The 19,552-nt window shown below is 43.7% G+C and overlaps 1 protein-coding gene across 1 annotated transcript; it reads right to left on the bottom strand.

The window, feature by feature from the left end:
- Nucleotides 1-12,170: 12,170 nt before the first annotated feature.
- On the bottom strand, nt 12,171-17,627 carry LOC104521569 (CUB domain-containing protein 1; the record flags this gene model as incomplete). Its single annotated transcript, XM_010163614.1, has 5 exons — nt 12,171-12,618; nt 13,926-14,007; nt 15,272-15,637; nt 16,091-16,471; nt 17,400-17,627. Coding segments are annotated over 5 exons (1,505 nt in total), but the record flags the coding sequence as incomplete, so codon positions are not given.
- Nucleotides 17,628-19,552: the final 1,925 nt, after the last annotated feature.

Here is a 19,552-nt window from a genome sequence, read left to right as displayed (position 1 = left end):
TTGCTCTCACAAGGTGGCCTTTCCCCCACTATAAAAAAAAAAAAACCCTGACCTCCCCACCCCCAGACACCATGAGCCCCTAGAAAGCATCACCCCAGCACTGTGCCATCCACAGTAGACTTCAGGAGAACTACGTTAATCTACCCAGCTAATTGCCCTGACCCCAGTTCAGCAGTGTCCTGAAGTACATGCAAATGACCAAGTGGTTAAAAGTGAAATGCTTAACCATAAAACAGAGAATATCTGTCTGCAGCATCCCCCGAGCAAGGGCCAGAGCAGCACACTGTTAACTCACCGCAGCGCCCCGGCCAGCAGCCAGCTGGCTTTTGGCTTTGGTCACTAAAAGGGGCAGGGAGGCAAAGGTGGGTGAGAATTTGGGAGTCACAAGCCAAAAGCTTGTTTTGAGCCTTGAATACATTGGTAGGACTCAATCCTTAGCTGTGCAGGGTAAATCCAGATCAGGAGAGTTTGGTGACATGGGAAAAGGACCCCAAGCAGAGAGAGGAAGAAAATTCAGAACAAGAAACCTAACCCCATGCCTCTGCTCCTTGCACCTGTCCACTCAGCCTGGGGGTCACTCAGATGTGAGTCTCTCACCCTGTCAGATGTAGACTCTCCCCATCATCTTTTGCAAGAAACACTTCTGCTCCTGCTTGCTCCAAGGGGAAGGCACTTCTCACCTCTGGCTGTGGGATGAGACCATCAGAAGAAGGAAGGACCATCTCCACCCCTGAACCTTGTTATTCCTATAGGCTCTACTGTTTGGTCCTGCTCCTACACAAGCACCAGACCCCACTTCAGTACCTGACCTCTCAGTCTCTCCCTTTGAAAAACAAAAAACAAAACCAAACAAACAAAAAAAAGAAGTTACATTTGTCCAGCTCAGAAGCCACCATAGGCAGGGAAGAAACACTGATCTGTGAAGACCAGCAAACGAGAGTAATATATTTATGCTGGGAGCATAAATATAAAACAGCTGGGGTCGCTACACTGATGGAGAGCAGAAAAATTATCTCCTTGGAGGTGGAAGATAAAGCAGGGGATGAGAGAGTATCAGATGATGGTGTACAGAGTGAAAAAAGGAGTGCTTTATTCCCTAGCAACATCCCAAATTATCTCCGGTTTAGAAGTACTCGGAGGGAATCCAAAGGTAACAGCTGGGGACTGTTGCAAATACAAAACCACAATCACAAACATCTCAGTTGTGACTCACACCCAGCAGCCTCCCCGCTCCTCCTGCTCTGTGCAAACAGGTCGGTGGCTGCCACACCTCCTTGCAACCTCCCACACACACAACGGTGCCAGAGGCTGGGGACATCAGAATCTCCTGGTTGGAAAAGACCTCTGAGATCGAGTCCAACCGTACCTGTCCACTACTAAACCATATCTCTGAACACCCCATCTAGCTGTCTTTTAAACACCTCCAGGGATGGTGACTCAACCACCTCCCTGGGCAGCCCATTCCAGTGCCTGAGAACCCTTTCAGTGAAGTATTTCCTGACATCCCATCTGTACCTCCCCTGGCTCAACTTGAGGCCATTTCGTCTTGTTCTTTCAGTAGTTACCTGGGAGAAAAGACACACACGTGCCTCGCTACAGCCTCCTTTCAGGTAGTTGTAGACAACAATTAGGTCACCCCTCAGCCTCCTCTTCTCCAGACTAAACGACCCCAGTTCCCCCAGCCGCTCCTCATAAGACTTGTTCTCCAGACCCTTCACAAGCTTCATTGCCCTTCTCTGGACACGCTCCAGCACCTCTGTGTCCTTCTTGTAATGAGAATCCCAAAACTGAATATAGTATTCAAGGTACAGCCTCACCACTGCTAAGTACAGGGGAAGGATGCTGGTGGTAACCATCAGGTGCCCAGCACCTGCAGCCTGGCTACTCATGAGCCAGCACCGTACCCTCAGCATCCAGCCTCGCCCCAAGAAGGAGACAAAAACCCACAGATGACCGCTCTGCCAAGAGGTGAGGCCAACTCCTAATCGCAGAAAATATTTGCTTTCGCTTCAGCCCTGTTGGAATGCTAACCCTGAGCCTGCTGAGAACAAAACACACAAGTCACTTGCCAACCTTGCAGGCTGGTAATGAAGAACATGTCTAAAGAAGATTATGTTTAGAAAACACTGTTTAGGAAGAATTACATCTTATAAAAGAAAACACAAGAGGGGAAATAAAACCTACTGCTTTGCAGAAAGGCCCCGGGACCAGCTTAGCTTCCCGATGCAGTAACAGGAATCACAGAATGGTTTGGGTTGGAAGGGACCTTAAAGATCATCCAGTTCCAACCCCCCTGCCATCAGCAGGGACACCTTCCACTAGACCAGGTTGCTCAAAGCCTCATCCAGCCTGGCCTTGAACACTTCCAGGGAGGGGACAACCACAGCTTCTTTGGGCAACCTGTTCCAGTGTCTGACCACCCCACAGTGAAGAATTTCTTCCTAATATCTAATCTAAACCTCCCCTCTTTCAGTTTAAACCCATTTCCCCTTGTTCTGTCATTAACTGCCCTTATGAAAAGTCCTTCCCCAGCTTTCTTGTAGCCCCTTCAGGTACTGGGAGGCCACTATAAGGTCTCCCTGGAGCCTTCTCTTCTCCAGGCTGAACAGCCCCAACTCTTTGCTGCTTATTTCCATTGCACCCCTCAACAGGGATCCCAAAAGCAAGGTCGCTGGTGTTCAACACTGTAGTCCATTTCTGTCTTTCTCAGGACTGGTGAGGCTACATCTGGAGTGCCAGGTCCAGTTTTGGGTTCCCCAGTGCAGGGGGGGACATAAAATTACTGGAGCGAGCACAGTCAAGGGCCACATGAAGGGATTGGGGCAGTTGTTGTGTGAGAGCAGGGGCTGCTCAGCCTGGAGAAGAGAAGGCTCAGGGGGTCTTACACACATGCTTAAATGCCTGATGAGGACAGGTAGAGAATACAGAGTCACAGGCACGAACTGAAACACAGGAAACCCTGCTTAAATGGAAGAGAGACCTTTTTCTCTGTGAGGGTGGTCAGACCCTAGCACAGGTTGCTCAGAGAGGCTGTGGAGTGTCCATCCTTGGAGATACTCAAATCCTAGCTGGACACAGCCCTAGACAACCTGCTCCAGGAGACCTTGCTCTGAGCAGAAGGTGGGACCAGAGGTCGCTGCCAACCTCACCTAGTCTGTGCAGGCACAGAGATTGAACAAGGGATCCTACCCACCTAACTGAGTCCTCTTCCACAGTCACAGATTTCAGGAGGAGACTGATGACCTCAGGTACCTTATGGATCAACTGTCATGTAAAAGCCTTCCCAAAGAGAAAGGTTATCAAGAAAGCAGATAAAATAATCATCTCTTGTAGGATGTGATTTCTACACCGTAATGTTGCCACAGCTTTACTCTTCTGCTCTACCAAGTGTGATCAGAAGACAAGAGCTGAAACTTCCTATAGCTATTTGACCAGAAGAAAACTGAAAAAACTCCACCAAAGCACCACAAAGCAAAGGAGATGTACTTTTATATTAAATAATCAGTCCAAACACACAATTCACAAGTGGGTAGATGCAGTTGTGAATCAGTTCAACCATAGTGACAGATTTGCTTACTGTTAGAGCAGGATGGTCCATGGGCAGCTTGAATTTCATCTGGATTCACATGCAACCTGGACACTGCTCCATCGCTGGGAAGGCTTGGATCCGAATCCCCCCAAGCACTGAGCCACAGTGACATGGGGGATCCAAACCTCAGGAGACGGGAGATGACACAGGTCCCATCTGCCCACGCACCAGCAGAGGTGCTGCAACACACATCCATGGAGGTTAGTTAGTTCTTCCACTTTGTTCTATATGTCAGAGCAGAAAGGCAAACTGTCAAGCTGGTAGAACTTAAACCAGTTAATTTTTAGGAAATGCTCCAGAAATAGTACTTCTTATAAACACAGTTAAACAATTGGCTCCATTGAAGAGAGAGAGGATTTGGAAGGAGCTGTCTGGGTGGGGTGCTAAATACCTACAGTGAGTGCCTGACAGTTTTCTATACAGCCTAGAAACCAAACTTGTTTTGAAAAAATGAAGCAGAAAAACAATCAGCGCTTTTTATTCCTAAATTAAAATGTATACACTCAAAAGGGATACAAACACAGCACATAACTGTAGCATATCACTGGAGAAAGATAAGCAAGCCAGAAAGCATAGTACGGGGGGCGGGGGGGGGAACCTCCTTACATGTAAAATGTGGAAATCTTGAAAACAAATAAATATAATAATTACTGAGATTTTTTCCTTCTCTTAAACATTCACAGGAATTATGTCAGCCTATACAAGCCTGTTTTTAAGCCTACTGGAACTGCAGATGTAGGCAGTGTCCACAGCCAGATAAAAACCACCTCATGGCTTTTATCAGGTGATTAAAAGAGAGCAGACAGCTCTGGAGGCCAAACTGCAGTGAGCAGTGCATGCACCCAAAAGCAAAGACTCAGCCTTTGATTCATGTGCTAATCAGGGGGCTCAGATGACCCTGGAGGTCCATATGAAATCACGGTCCTGAGTCTCAGGAACTGGCTGTATCAAGATAGTTTCCTTGCTCTCCTCCTATTTTGGGATAAATGAGAGGTGTCCATAAGCTGCCAGATCCTCCTGGAATACCTACCACTACTTGGTTTCTTCCTTTACCAGTTCTTGCATGATGGAGCACGCTGGCCATTGCAGAAATCCCTGGAGCAGATGGGTGGCCCCAAGGCACAGGAAAACACAGAAGCCAACCCACTTTCTTCCCTCAGGCTTGGGGAGAAGGACACAGAGGTGGCAGCTATTTGCTTTAGCTCATACAAAGGTTTGAGGCAGAGCTCAAGGTGCCAAGATACTGCCTTGTGATCACCCATCCTCTCACCTTCCCCTGTGGAGAAGCAGTGTCTGCCAGCTGCGGGGCTGAGGACAACACTCCATTCCTGTTCTCCTTCCCCAATGCCCTGAATCCATACTCCTCAGGAATTAAAGTTGGTTGTTCCAGGCAAAGGGACATGAAGTTGCATAAAACCTATTAAAACCAGCCCCACATATAATCTGCCAGTTTCCCAGTCCGTGCACCAGTTACCCATCCACGGGAACTGCAGTATGTCAGAGCTTATCTGCATGGGTCGTGCTTTGCCACAATCCCACTGCTCCCTCAGCTGCATCCCCACGGCACGGAGCAAGCTGGGATATTGAGAGCAGTGTTGAGGTGCACCAGCACATCACTGGGATTTCAGCTAACAGGAGTAACGAGGAATTACACATGCCTGGAGTTCTAAGCCATACGTGGTCCAGGAACCCAGTTCTCAGTTAAATTCAAGATAAAACAGGCAAGGACCAAAGCAACCAGCCCCTCTCACCTCCTGCCCATCTCACATCCAAGTTCCCATCGACTCACCCCCAGGTGCTCTTAGCAGAGCTGTGGGGAAAATCCAGCTTTATCAAAGGAGAGGGAAAATTTAAAAGACAGCCAGGTCATAACATCTGTGTTCTAGCCCTTTGCCATGGTCAGGTCCTAGAGACACTAATGCTTTTTTATTCAGTTTTCCCCCAGGCTGTGAAAATGTGGCTGTGGGGAGACACTTCAGGGGCGCAGGCTGGGATGAAGCAGGGCTCCTGGGCAGCTGGTACCCAGGCACCACATACACCTGGAGATGTTTGCCTCAGGGCTGTGACCGTGATGCAGAGGGCACCTGAGTATTACAGACATTGCAGTTATGGGATTTCAGGTTGGAATCCTGCATGATGAATGACAACGCAGACGCACACAAAGTAAGAGATAATAAAGTTGTAAAGCCCCAGTCCTTTAAAAAAAAATATTTAAAGTCAGGAAAATGGGAAAATTAAGGTCACCTGGAAACCTTGATTCAACATCCTTCTTCCATTATATCATCATGCATTAGCTGTACCAGTAATTTCACAGCAGGGTCAGTACATTTACTGCAAGCATAACACCAGCAGTAACCACAGCGAACGCTGTTACAGCAGTAACTTTGCGGAAAAGGATAAAATTTATGCACCCAGGCAGAAACACATCCTCCAGCTATGCACAAGGGCTCCTTCTCCCTTCCTCTCTTGCCTTCCCCAGCTGTGATCTAGATGTGACCAGTTTCTTAGCCAAAACCCAAAGGGTGGGCTAGGGTCCCTAGTTAGGGTCCACTATCAATGTTGACAAAGGAAATATCTCATGTTCCTAGTGCTGTTCAAAGTTATCTAAAGATATTCTGCCAGCAAAGGTTAGTGGAGAAAGTGATTTAACTAAATATCATGGCTAGGAGCGGAGACTTAGTAGTCAGAGGGGTAACTTCAACTAATGCCATCAAAAGCAACTGCTGGCTTGGGAATGCCCAGGGGTGGCACACACGGTCCTCGCCATCCCCAAAAGCCCAGCACAGCCCACCTACCCGCTGCATCTCCAGGATGTTGGCAGGAGAGAGGTGGTTGTGATTTTCCAGGAGGAGAGAAAGCTTCAGGCGCAGCTCCTGCCACAGCAAGCTGGATCCTCCTCGTGTCCCTGTCCTCACAACAATCATGTGAGACAACACACAGATTGGCAGAGATTATTAATTATCAACAATAAGAAATACCCCAAAAGTCTGCATTGGTCCTAAGCCATTATTGCCAAGTGTCAGGAGAACAAACGCATCCCCCAAACCCACTAGCAGCTCCCGCTTGCCACGTTCAATAACTCAGCTCCACGTGCCCTTTGTTTCCGCAGCACCACTTTGAAACCCAGTGATCCAAGCATCCCGATCAGAAACTGCTGATGCTGCAAACTGTTCGGCCCCTCCATGAGCTTGGCTTTCAAGGGAAGCAATTTTTTTTTAATTTCCCCCTGCCCCATCCCATGGGGAGTTTAAAAATCTGAAATCCATTTCCTTCTCCCACATTAGTCAGGTGGCATCCACCTGCTGAGCATTCACACCCAATTTTATTTCTATTTATTAGAAATAAATCAAGGAAACAAACTACTGAAAACTGCCTCTGTATCTAAGGAAGGAAGCTGAGGGGCTCCCTTTACAGGTGGTCTTCTTTCCCCGCACTTTGGTGGGACCAGGGAGAGGACAAGAGTAAAGCCTAGCCTTATTCTGACCCTCAAGAAAAGGCTGAAATCTCACTAGGATAAAGGAAAATACCAACCCTCAGAATAAAGGAATCAGTTTCACCTTAATGATTAAAGTTAAAATTGGTATCTAAGCCTCAAATCAAGCTATTGCTAAAGCAAAGGGATGCATCATTCCCATAATCTTTTTCTGCTTCAAGGTAGCAGGAAGGGGAACGGCTCCTCTGTGTTGTTCCTCGGTGACAGAAAGCCACAGAGTCATCACTGTTGCATCACCTAAAGCAAAGTGTGAATTGGTGGAGACAGTTTTACAATGGTGAACATTAGTGAAGCCATTACAGATTTTGTAAAGTATCTCTTGGTTATTGGTAGAGACATGATTCGTTGCACCATTTGTGCACCTGGCTTATGGTTCTGCACACTTTGGTGTCTAATTGGGTGTTACCCATATGAGACGTCATCCATGTCAAGAGAATCGATGGTTTCCAGAATAATTTTGAGTTTTTCTTACCTCTGTTAAGGTTTTTCCAAGTACTTCTAGAGCTACTCAAGATGTAAACAATTACTTCGAGTACTGCCACTTAATTCAACTCTGAAGCAGCTTTGTGACAGCAAAACCTTGCTGTGGCAAACCCCACCTACCACCTTTGCTGTAATCTCTCCAGCCACAGGGAAGGGAAGTCAAGACAGCAGAGGCCTTTTTGACTCGGGTAAACCAAGAAGGTTCAGGTGTGACTAGAGTAAGAAATATGTTCTAGATAGAGGTTGAAAGTATTTCACCCCAGCATTGGTTGCTTGGTGTAAATCTCAGAGGACATTCACTAGAAAAGTGGTTTCTGAAGACAGAACTGTTTTGAATTTGGCTGATTGGGAGTGCGGGGAGAAAGGAAGAAAAGACATGAAAATACAGCAGTAGGAAAAGAAAAGGGGTTGATGACAAAAATTCACCTTTCAGTCAGTGCTTGGAACAACTTAACTGACACATGGTTCAATCTCTCCAGGTTGAGTTGCCTTACTTCCAGCAGTGCTGCCTTTCCAGCTACAACCTGGGCACAGATTTCTTGAGACTCACGACCCACGAGTGCCATCAGGAAGCGCTGTCACAGAAATACAGCATCTCCTTTCAGCTGAAGCTGTACTTCATCCTTTGACCCACATGGGTGGCCACAAAAACCTAAGGAGGAGTGTAGGAGTTTGACCTGCAGAACTGATCAGCCAAAAAATCTAATGTCAGAATACACAGGTATATAGTAAATTGCCCATTTTCTTTGGATGTTTGACTAGTAAGGAAAAACATTAAATGGTCTTCTAGGATATTAGACATATGTATGAAGCCGTATGCTTCACTAGGCTGGTTTAAGGTATTTAGAAACTTGTTCTCTGTTAACCCAAGGAAATTGGAGAGGAAGATGTAAGGGCTTGCTTTTTTTTTTTTTTAAAATTGCTTCAAAAGACTAAGCTATAAAATGTCCACAGAGCAGTCACACTAGAAGACTTCACTATGCCTCTGCTTACTTTTTAGGTTTACCACTTAGTAAATAAAAAGCCAAACATACTCTCAATAACTTAAGGAAACAAACGAAGGGAAAGTGTATGAACATATTCAAGATTTCAAATGGGTCAAGCATTAAGCTGTAGAAGTAATTACCAAGTAGCTAAACTGGTTTGATTTATCAAAAAGTAGAACAGTTTTAATTTACTGTGGAAACATGAAATCAATAAAGATTCAGGCTTTTGAGTTTGCATCTTACTATGAAGATTATTCTTATACAAAATCAGCCCAGCATTTATCTTTAAAGTCCTCACTTTTGAAGAGATCAAAAGCTGCATCACTTTTCTATGTAGCACAGCTTTGAAAGTTTCTACAGCTTGAGAAGGCAGTGGTGGATGTGCAGGTCTCCAAAGACAAAAGCCTCATGTACTCATGCCCTGAAGTGCAAACATGCAGTTTAGTACGAACAAAACTCTACTTAGCAGCTTAAACCACACAGCAGTCATTTTTACCTCACTGCAAATTATTATTTGGCCTCACAGTTCACTGTATGTTACAAAACAACAATTATGCATATTTGTTTCCAGGTTACTTTTTCCAGAATCCATCAATTAAATAAAAGTAGCACTTTGAGAGGAGAAACGCACCATTGATTTGCTTCTCTTTTAATTTAAAAAAAAGCATTTGTGATGATGAATTTGAAGCAGATGTTAAAACAATTAGGCTTCAGAACCTGCAGTTCAGACTTCAGCCAAGCATGGCTTGCTTCTTTTTTCACAGAGGGGCTGTAGGTGTGCAAGTACTGCAGTAAAAATTAATATTTAACCCTTGCTGGGAAAACCAGCAGGTAGCTTGAGGTTGTTGTAGGGACTCTGATGTACCCTAAAGCTCTTTTGCATCTTTCACGAACTTGTCCTCATTTCCTACACTTGGAATATATATATATATATATATATTTATTTTTTTTAAATAAGCCTCAGAACAAAAAGCCTCCAGAAAAAAAATTAAATACATCCAGGAGCATTTAATACATTAAATGCTGTTTGCTCAGCTCCCTTTAAATCAGTCACACATACCAAACTTTGTCCCTCTTGCACTCTCTTTCACTGTTTCTCTCCCCACACAGTCAGCAGTACATTATTCCTGCAAACTAGGTTCTCTAGAAACACATCCCTAGCAACTAAGGCAACAGCATAGCTACCAACAGTCAGACATCAAAATACTCGAGGTTGAGTTTACATGTGCACACACACTAGACATAAGGCTAGTTACTCCAGCTGGTAGTATTGTTACATTTTATTTATTTTTTTTAAAAAATTAAGTCACAACTTTCTCTTCATGAAAAGTGAACTGGAATTTGTGCCCGAACTCTTACTCTGAACATATCAAAACAGAGCATAGTGAAAGTCAACCTTAGACTGAAACAAACACAAATAAAGATTTAAACTGCCATATCAAAAGCTAAGTTAAAATAGAATAAATAAAAAAAGACCAGTCAACAAGCATCAAGTTCTTCCTTCAAAGATCAAGAGGTTGTGAACAAAAGCCTGATCTCCATTACGTTTTCTTCAGTTAGTTAGAAAGAATATGAACTAAAATATTTCATCTAAGCAACTGCAGAAACTGAGCTAGAGGGATGAGACAGCCTTGAATTTCTCTCACAGACTTCTCATTCCTTTTTAATAAAATAGAAGTGATGAACATTGACCAGACGAATGCACAACTGAACTACTATGCATTAAAAAAAAATGTATTGTGGCAATTCAGTTACCTCAGAAAAATAGTTATCGGTATTGCAGAAATCTTAATTTCTCAAATCAAATTAAAATGACCCAGTACACTTTGAAACATGTGATCCCAGTGACTAGCCAGAGATCTAGGAATACACATTTCTATACCAAAAGCTATAAACATAAGCAGGAAAATACCTGAAACAATTAAAAGGCACTTTTAGCTGGCACATGTTTTTCTATATGCTGCAGAAAACTCAGTCAGATACAACATGGCACTGAATCTTCTACTGGTCCAAGCAGTATAACGGTACACACTGTTAAATACACAGACTTGACTGTATAAGTAGTCAATCTGCAATGCATAGCTAACATAGGAAGAAATCCACATTCTTTTTGGATGTAAACAGTAAGGTTTCTAGTAAAAATGTTTTCATTTTAGACATTATTATATGTTTAACATTATTGCATGCAACACTGTCTAAAAGTTTTACGGCACCTCAGTGTATCCTTAGGCAAGGAACAGTCACGATAAGACATTTGGAGAGAAATTCTCAAGTCATCAGGTCTAGTGCTGCACGCAAACATACTCAGAAACTGCACATCTGGACTGTGTGTCTGTATATAAAGGCAAAGATGTCTGTATATAAAGCCAGATGTCTGTATATAAAAGGTAACTTTATTCATATACCCGTAGTCCCCTGCATGAAGATCTGACCCTCAAGTTTTAAAAGGCACAGAAACTGTCACAAGGGCATGCCAAGTACAGCATTTAAACATGAGGCCTATTATTATTTTACCTGATTTCAAGAGATGGCTTTCAAAGGCAGCTAGATGATCCCTCTAGAAATCAAGAGCTGTTCCCATCATCATTTCAACATGGTTGTTAACTCTTGTTCTTTGCATTTCAGAGAAACTGCTTGCTGGAAACAATCTATTATCTTCACCCCTTTTTTAAATCCTTATTAAATAATCAAGCATCTCTAACAGGTGAAGTGAAAAGTATTATTAAACAGCTGGACGATCACATAATTATTTCTTCATTGAATCCTTTCTTGAACCAAAAGAGCAAGGTATTAGTGAAATGTGAATGCTACAGGCATCTGAACAGGAGCACAAATTGGTTTAGACTACTGAAATTCTTAAAAAAAAAAAAAAAAAAAAAAAAAAGGAAAAGGCAAAGAAAATATAGTCTTTGGTACAGGCTCACGCAGTGCTATCCAAGTATAACATCATCAGTTAGAAATTACAGAAAGCCCATAACTTTACTTCTGAAGAAGAGCCCCAGCTCAAGCGTTCACACTGACTTGCACACACGGTGCGCTTACAGGTGTTTCACTACACTGACACAGCTGCCAGCAGCTACACACGCTGAACTTCCAAGCAGCAAGTGGTGTAAGTGACTCTGTCCCCTCCTCTGCTCAGACATCAGCAGATTGCTTAGACACCTGTGCAGCCTGGAGCTGCCTTGAGGTGGTGACATAGCCTATGTCTTCCAAGAGTCACCAACCAACACTCAGGAACAAATGACTTGAGAGAGGAGGAGATACTGGACAAAACACTCTCCTCACTCTATTTAAGCTGGCAGTTAGGAATTAATTTTCCTGATGCTTTCATAATAAAAAGCAGGAGCGTACCTTTGTCACCTGTTTCACCACCAGAAGTGCATGCAGTCCTGCAGTGTCCCAACTGTTTTTTGAGTTTCCTAGATATTCACTCTGAAACTTAAAGCTATCAACAGCTGAAGTTTTGTTTTGTGTTAAAAAAAACAACCAAAAACACACACACAAAACAACATCAAAACACATTTAAAAATAAACACTCCTCTTCAGTTTTTATCCCCCAGACCCCTGTCCTTACAGGTCACCTGTATTTCCACAGGAAACTGCTATACCTGGCAAAAGATTACTCCACTAAACTGTCCTGTTCCTTATTTTCCAGCAAGGACATGCTTGTATCTCCATTATTCTTTTCAGTTGTATCTCCATTGTCCTCTGATTGCTCTGATTTCTGATGAGCAAATGTGTAAGTGTCATGGTCTGTTTCCATTAGAGGTGGAGGTTCCTCAGTGTTAGAAGAGCGCTTAATGTCTTTCCTGAAGGAGAATGGAGGTGGAGAAGGTGGCAAGCTACCAATGGGTCCATCAAAAGGCCGGTACACATCAACTTCTGGAGCAACAGAGCCATTGGATTCCTTCAGCAAGTGCCCATAGACCATAGCATCATCAATCACCGCATAGACATGAGACTCATTCTTTTTCCTCCCTTTTGTGAATAAGCCTTGTTTTCCAGGCATCTGGGTATTCACGTTAGCATTGTACACTCCCACCATGGGATTCTGGCTTTTCTTCTTCCTGTTGCGGAGTTGAAATTGTTAACAGGTCAGGAACAACACATGGCTGGTGCAACTCAATAATGGCAGCTTCTGTTTACCCACCCCAGGGTCAGGCAGCCCACCTGGATTGAAGGCTTTCCTTATAATTTTAGGAAAAACTACTCTTGAGTCTAGACATGTGTTTTTTTGGCGAAGCTGAAGATAACTTCACACTATTTGGTTACTGTTCTGCTGACCCTGAAGTTTGCAAAATTAACTCCAATGGCCTCCCAAATACAGGGGTCCAGCTGTACAGTGTATGGAGCCTCCCAACAGCCACAGAGACTAATAGGACCTAGAGGCCATTAGACCCTCACAAAACAAGGCTGAGCACTGCTGAAGACCAGTAAGATAGTGGGTCCTCTATGAAAGTAGAATGAACTTTTCTTGATTGCACTTTTTGGAGTGACTGTCCCAAAGGCAGGAAGCCCAAAGGCTGAACTGAAGATTTTGAAGCCTGTATTTGTAAAGCCTTTCCCACATGGCAGAGAAGTATGCTCATCACTGCTCTAGTCATCATATTGCACAAATTCATTCCAGCTCTACAGCTTCAGGACCCAATCACCCCACCAGCACTGAGCATACATGTATCAGAAGCCCCAAGCTATCAATAGCTTCAGACTTTGCTTGCGTGAGTTTGCTATGCATGTTTGCTTTGCACAACCTAGTTCTCTCCTCAAGGGCTTATCTCATAGAAAAATGCTCCCACTTGATGGACAAACTCCAGAAGTTGCTGGAGGTTGTGTAGATGAAAGACAGCTCTGAGTGAGTTTACAGCTTGTTTGAACAAAGCCTTGTCTCGAGTCACACGTGCAGCAGCCACATTCATTGTGATTTAATTTCACAGGAATCACTGACAAAGTCCAACCAGTATCTTCCAGTGCAGCCAGAAGACTGTGTTAAGGCCAAGGTAGGAAATGCAGTGGGGGTTGAAGTCAAGGCCAGGTTGGACGAGGCTTTCAGCAACCTGGTCTAGTGGAAAGTGTCCCTGCCATGGCAGAGGGGCTGGAAATACATGATCTTTAAGGCCCCTTCCAATCCTAACCATTCTGTGATTCTATGAAGTAATGCAACTCCAGAAATGATGCTGTACCCTTAAAATCAACCAATTTAGAGTAAAGCAGTATTCTTGGAGGCACACTACTTCAACTGCCAGCACATTTCCTACCTCAGGCTTCAGAACCTTGTTCAAGGGATCTATATCAACATGTGAAATGGAGGGCCCAGCAACTGTCCCAAAATGCCTTCATGAATTGGTAAGTTAAACATGGAGAATTATGAACTTACTTCTTCTTAACACAGCACACAGTCAGTCCAATAGCGATGAGAACTCCAGCCCCAGCCACCACAGCAAGTATCACTCCTAGATCTGCAAACAGACAAGGTACAAGGACCCTGAGTGAGAGAGAGAAAACATCCAGCTTTCTCCTAGAAGCTGGCTGGGTTTGAACCTCTTCAAGAGCCTCTAAGCATACCAGCTGCCTGCAGAGCAAGGGTTTCCAAGCCATGCTCACCACGGGGTAGCACAAGCCATTTTTGAGAGGTTGGAGGCCAAGCAATGACAAACCTCTGCTGCTAGCATGGAGCACAGTCAAAAAAACCTAACCACCCCACTTCCAAGAGTTCAATACAGCTCATGTGTGGCTAAACTCACCAACAAGATCTCATGTGCTTCTGGCAGGATAGGCAGGGAAGAGAAAAAAGTGCAGAGAGAGACAGGGAGAGATTCAACAAAGCAAAATAGTGACATTTCAACAACTTCCCCTCAATACCATCTGAAATACATGTGTTGTGTTGAGCTAGGGTGTTCCAAGAGTCAGAAAATTGATCAGGAAAGTCCACGTCAGCTAACAAAAATGCTGTGTGTTTTAAAAGAAGTACACATCACAAAAAAAGAAAAAAAAAGGAAAAATAACAGAAATTACTTTGGAAATTAATTTGACACTGCTTCAGCCTTAGCCTGTGTAGCAAATACTTTTACTGACAGCAGACTCCCACAGATGAAGAGGAAATGCAAATGTGAAGCAAATATACACAAGCAAAGCCTACCCTAAAAATGCCCACTTTTTAAAAAATAATTTGTATTTCAGGGAGATGAATGACAACAAGAATGCAGATTTTGCTGTTAGTAGTCAGGGCACTCTCCACTAAATGGCCAGACCTGCCCCAAGGCTCATGCAAACATCGAGACTAATTAACTGCTAACATGAAGACTATGGGGCTAAATATGTTTGCATAATCAAATCCCAAGTTGTTCACCAGGTCTACGACCTCAGGAGAGAAAAAAACATCACTTGATCTTATACCTTCCGGTTGTGATCTCCAATTCAAAAAGTTAAATAAATTTTAAAAAAATAAATAAATCAGTCTTACTGCCCCTGAGCCCTGCAATCCCCTGTCTCATAAAAAACCCCATCAAATCATATTAAAAACTCTCCTTCCTCCCCAGCCTCCAGAAGCACCTAACTGTAACTCTCAGAGGTTTTTGAGGAACAGGTATTTCTGAAGGCAGGGATCTCATAAAACCCACATCCAAAGTAGGCCAGCATCCATTACTGTTCCCCCAAAGGGAAAAAAGAAAAAAAGCAAGGAAACAAGCGGAAAGCAAACCACCACAACCTCACAGGACTCACCTAGCTGCTTGTCAGCAAAAGTCACCCAGAACTGCAAGGTCAGCTGCGTCTTATCCACAGGTTTACAGTTGGAGATGTTCACCCAGAAGTCATGATACATGTTTCGAGGCTTGGGCAGAAGCTCATCCTCACGGCGCACGGTTTCCTCTGCCCCCAGTGTCTCTTCCTTTATGTTGACATAGGCACGACCTGTCTCGCAAGCGATGCCCATGCGGTCCTTGGAGAACCCTAGGCGGGCAACTTGCTTGCTGGGCACGACGACGTACCAGGATATGGAGACATATGGAGGTAGACCATAGGGCCAGTTGGGGGTCTGCAAGTAAACTTTGGCTTTTGGATCTGGACTCACAGTGAAAATGCACTCATCTGTAGTAAAGGAAACGATTAAAGGAATGAAAACTTAGTTCTGATAGCTTAAATAAAAAAAAGTTTCTCTTTCAACATGTAAAATCCCTTGGTCTTTCTTCTCCATAACAAAAATCATCACTTATAACTGTGACTAGCAAATTTATAGTCACCTGCATCTCAGTACCAGCAATACAACTCATCTATCATCCCTTCCACATAAGTAACTATCCCAATTACCACAGATATACCTGTAGAATTTCCTACAAACAACTATCTGCCACAGAGAGTACAAAGTTCCTTCCTTCTTCCAGGAATAAACCACCTCATTGATTCAGGTAAAGATCAAACCTAGCAACAGCTCCAGGACTAGACTCTAAAGGATTGAACTCTTCTATTTATTCATATGTGCTTTAACAAATATATTTAGAGATCCAACACTGTAAACCAAAGTAGTGCAAACCACTACCTTACCTTTAATATATGGCACAAAAGACATTTTCAGATCCTGATGGTTTGACTCATTGAGGAATCCTTTACCAAATGTTTTTAAGGATATGGTGATATTATTCCTCATCTGAATCTTTTCAATGGATCCACCAGGACAGAATACACCAACATGAAACTCTGTCTCTGGGGTGGCACTAACAATGCTATAACTGTAGCTTGTGTTGCACCTCTGCTCTGGGACGTGTTGCTGAAGTTTCAAGGACGGAGATGTAATTTCTATGTTGATCAGATCTGGAGCCAAGAGCTTCCAAATAAACTTATGCAGTCGAATTGGCAATTGGGTAATAGCCTTGGGCACTGAAAGGGAATAGATCTTCCTCTGACACCACCGAAGATCAACACAGCCTGCAATCATGAAAACAAGTCTCAAGGGTTATATTTTTCTTGCAGAAGAAGTATCTAGGAAAAGCAAGTTTTCCAGTGTACCAGACTACACACACACAGAGAGTACTGTCAGTTTTGTGTTACAGACCCAGACAAGCATCTACCTGAGAAAACATCCTCTCTTAGTAACCTTTACCAAACATGTATCATTTATATTTAAAGAGCCTTCCTTAAAAGCATGCAGGACACCAAAGAAACCAACAGATTCAAACATTAAACATCCTCACTCGGGATGTTACTTTTTCTCTATCACTTGCTGACTGGGACACTTGCAGACTAGTCAAGGTCTAGATACATACTTTAAAACTCTTTCTCTACTGGTAGTTGAAAGCATTTGGGAAAATCTTACACTAAGTGTACATGCAAGCGGCACAAGAGGCATTCCTAGTGGACACCTTGGTCCCGCATTTTCATAAGATTTATGGCTCTCCTGCTGTGTTTCCATATTTTGTACTTTTCAGCAAGAGGATTATAGAATCATCATAGAATGGTTTGGGTTGGAAGGGACCTTCAAGATCATCTAGTTCCAACCCCCCTGCCATAAACAGGGACACCTTCCACTAGACCAGGTTGCTCTAAGTCTCATCCAACCTGGCCTTTAACGCTTCCGGGGAGAGGGCATCCACAACTTCCTTGGGCAACCTGTTAATTCTTAGATTCTTAGGTGCCTGCTGTTCTTTCCCTTCTAGGAACAGCTACACAGTTTATATTTTTAAAGGTAGGATGACAAAGTGAACAAGGTTGTCTCCAGACCCCACCTCCCCGCCAGCCAAAGCCTGGTTTCCAACCTCACTCTATTTAAGACCCAAAGGAGAGAGGAGGGATCCCTGGGTAAAAGCATGCAAAAACATTCCCTAGGAAACAATGTTAAGCCACTTCTGTGTCATACTTATGCCTTTTTCAGCTGTGATCCTCAGACGGGACAAGTCCTTGCACAGAAAGGAGATCTTGTAGATGGCACCAGACACTAAAGTCAAGACACGGTCGCAGGTGCGAGGATCCTTACAGATCAGGCATATCGGTTCAGACATGAGCGGGATGCGGCTGGGCCACCCTTCAAAGTGTATTGTCACAGTCATATTCCACTCTTTGCTCAGGTCAACCAAATGGGTGACATCTGCAATGAAAAACATCCCAGAACAATTAATGGCAGGAAGTATGGTGTGAAGGAGAACTTCATCTCTTCTCACACCATTAGCTGAGCAGCTGTAACAGCTATTTGTATATTAGCTAAGAAAACATTATCTACTTCTTTCCATCAGTGTAATACAAACTCAATCAATATTGTATCACTCTTCTAATTTAGAGGTTTGAGACTTTCCACACGCAAGCCCCATTTCCCTACCACTTTCCAGCTGTAACAGGGTAACACGTATGCTAGCGCCTTTTGAACAGATTAGGCTATAATGTAAGGAGCTCAGCCAACTATCACAGAATCACAGAATGCTCAGGGTTGGAAGGGACCTCAGGAGATCATCTAGTCCAACCACCCTGCTAAAACTATGTTAGATTTGTTTCCCCTAAGAGGTTTCTCTTATTTCTTTTAAAGTCAACTCTACTGATCACACAACAGTTGATCAGAAAAAGGTTCTTCATTCTCAAATTTCTTATTTATTGCTACATTTTCATCTCATCTAATTTTTTTGTTTGTTTAGGTTTTTTGAAGCCAAGCTGAAGAAAATTGTCCAAAGTCAGTAATTAAGCACACCTGGTTGTCTGGAGTCAGTTAAAGATTAGGATAATTTAAATGCAAGTACCAATATGGTTCAAAAGGGAAAAAATTGCCAAGTATTGTACTTCAGCAGAAGTTATGAATGTTACTGGAGCCTTCAAAGATGCTTCCTAAAATTTGTGTTTGGCAGTTGAACACATACAGAGATGTCAAAAATTATCTAAGTCTGTCACCATGACAGTGGGAAGGCTGAGGATCACCCCTTGCTACACCACTGGGTTTCCCTCAACGGCATGACTGAGCTACCACACTGCCCTTACACTTAACTGCTCAAAAGCGTTCCTCCAGAAATATTTTCTGACTAGCTGTAAAAAGCAAACCTGAGAGCTGTCAGAGTTAACCCTGAAAAGTGAAGAGCACCTTCCCCTTCCTCAATACTTCTCTTGCAGTCCGTCCCTTTCCCCATACCGCATCACACACCAGCTATAACACCCTCCGAGCTCGCTGGACCTGTGGTGTCCGGGTGCATACAGTGACCATTGTCCCTGGCATCCCCTCTCAAACAGTGAGACTCAACTCAAAGATCTGCTTAAGGAGGCAAGTACTGAGGCCAAAACTGTTTAACATTTTCACTAGTGAGAAAAACAATGGGACAGAGTGTACCCCCAGCAAGTTTGTAAGAGTGGGGCTGGAAAGCAGCCTTGCAGAAAGACCTGGGGGTCCTGCTGGACACCAATATGAGCCAGCAATGTGCCACTGTGGTAAAGACAGCCAACAGCTTCCTAAGCTATGCTAGAAAGAATCAACAGCAGGTTGAACGAGGAAAGTCTCCCCCTCTGCTAAAGCACTAGTGAGTGCAACTGCTGGGTCAAGTTCTGGGCTCCCCAGTACAAGACAGACATGGGGGTACTGGAGTCAGGCCAAAGAGCCACAAAGGTGCTTAAGGTGCTCATATGATCTGATATGCTGCTCATATCAGATCATATGAGAAGAGACTGAGAGATTTAGGACTGTTTGGCTGAAGAAGGTGGCTCAGGGGCATGCATACACATGTCTGCAAACAATATGGTGCCAGACTCTTCTCAGTGGTGTCCAGTGATAGGGCAAGAGGCACAAAGTGAAATACAGGAAATTCTGCTTAAAAAACAACAAAAAACCAAACCAAAACAAAAAAACCCCAAGTCTGGTCAAACATTGGAACAGGTTACCCACAGAAGTTGTGAAGTCTTTGTAGATACTCAAAACCCAGCTGGACACAGTCCTAGGAAACCCATTCTATCTGACTCTGCTTGAGCAGGTGGTTGGACTAGAAGATTTCCAGAAGTCTCTGCCAACCTCAGCCATTCTGTGAGTCTGTGATATCCTAGATG

Source organism: Antrostomus carolinensis, unplaced genomic scaffold (genome assembly GCF_000700745.2).
Source record: "Antrostomus carolinensis isolate BGI_N321 unplaced genomic scaffold, ASM70074v2 scaffold19052, whole genome shotgun sequence".
NCBI lineage: Eukaryota > Metazoa > Chordata > Aves > Caprimulgiformes > Caprimulgidae > Antrostomus > Antrostomus carolinensis.
This window is presented reverse-complemented; position numbering and strand designations above follow the sequence as displayed.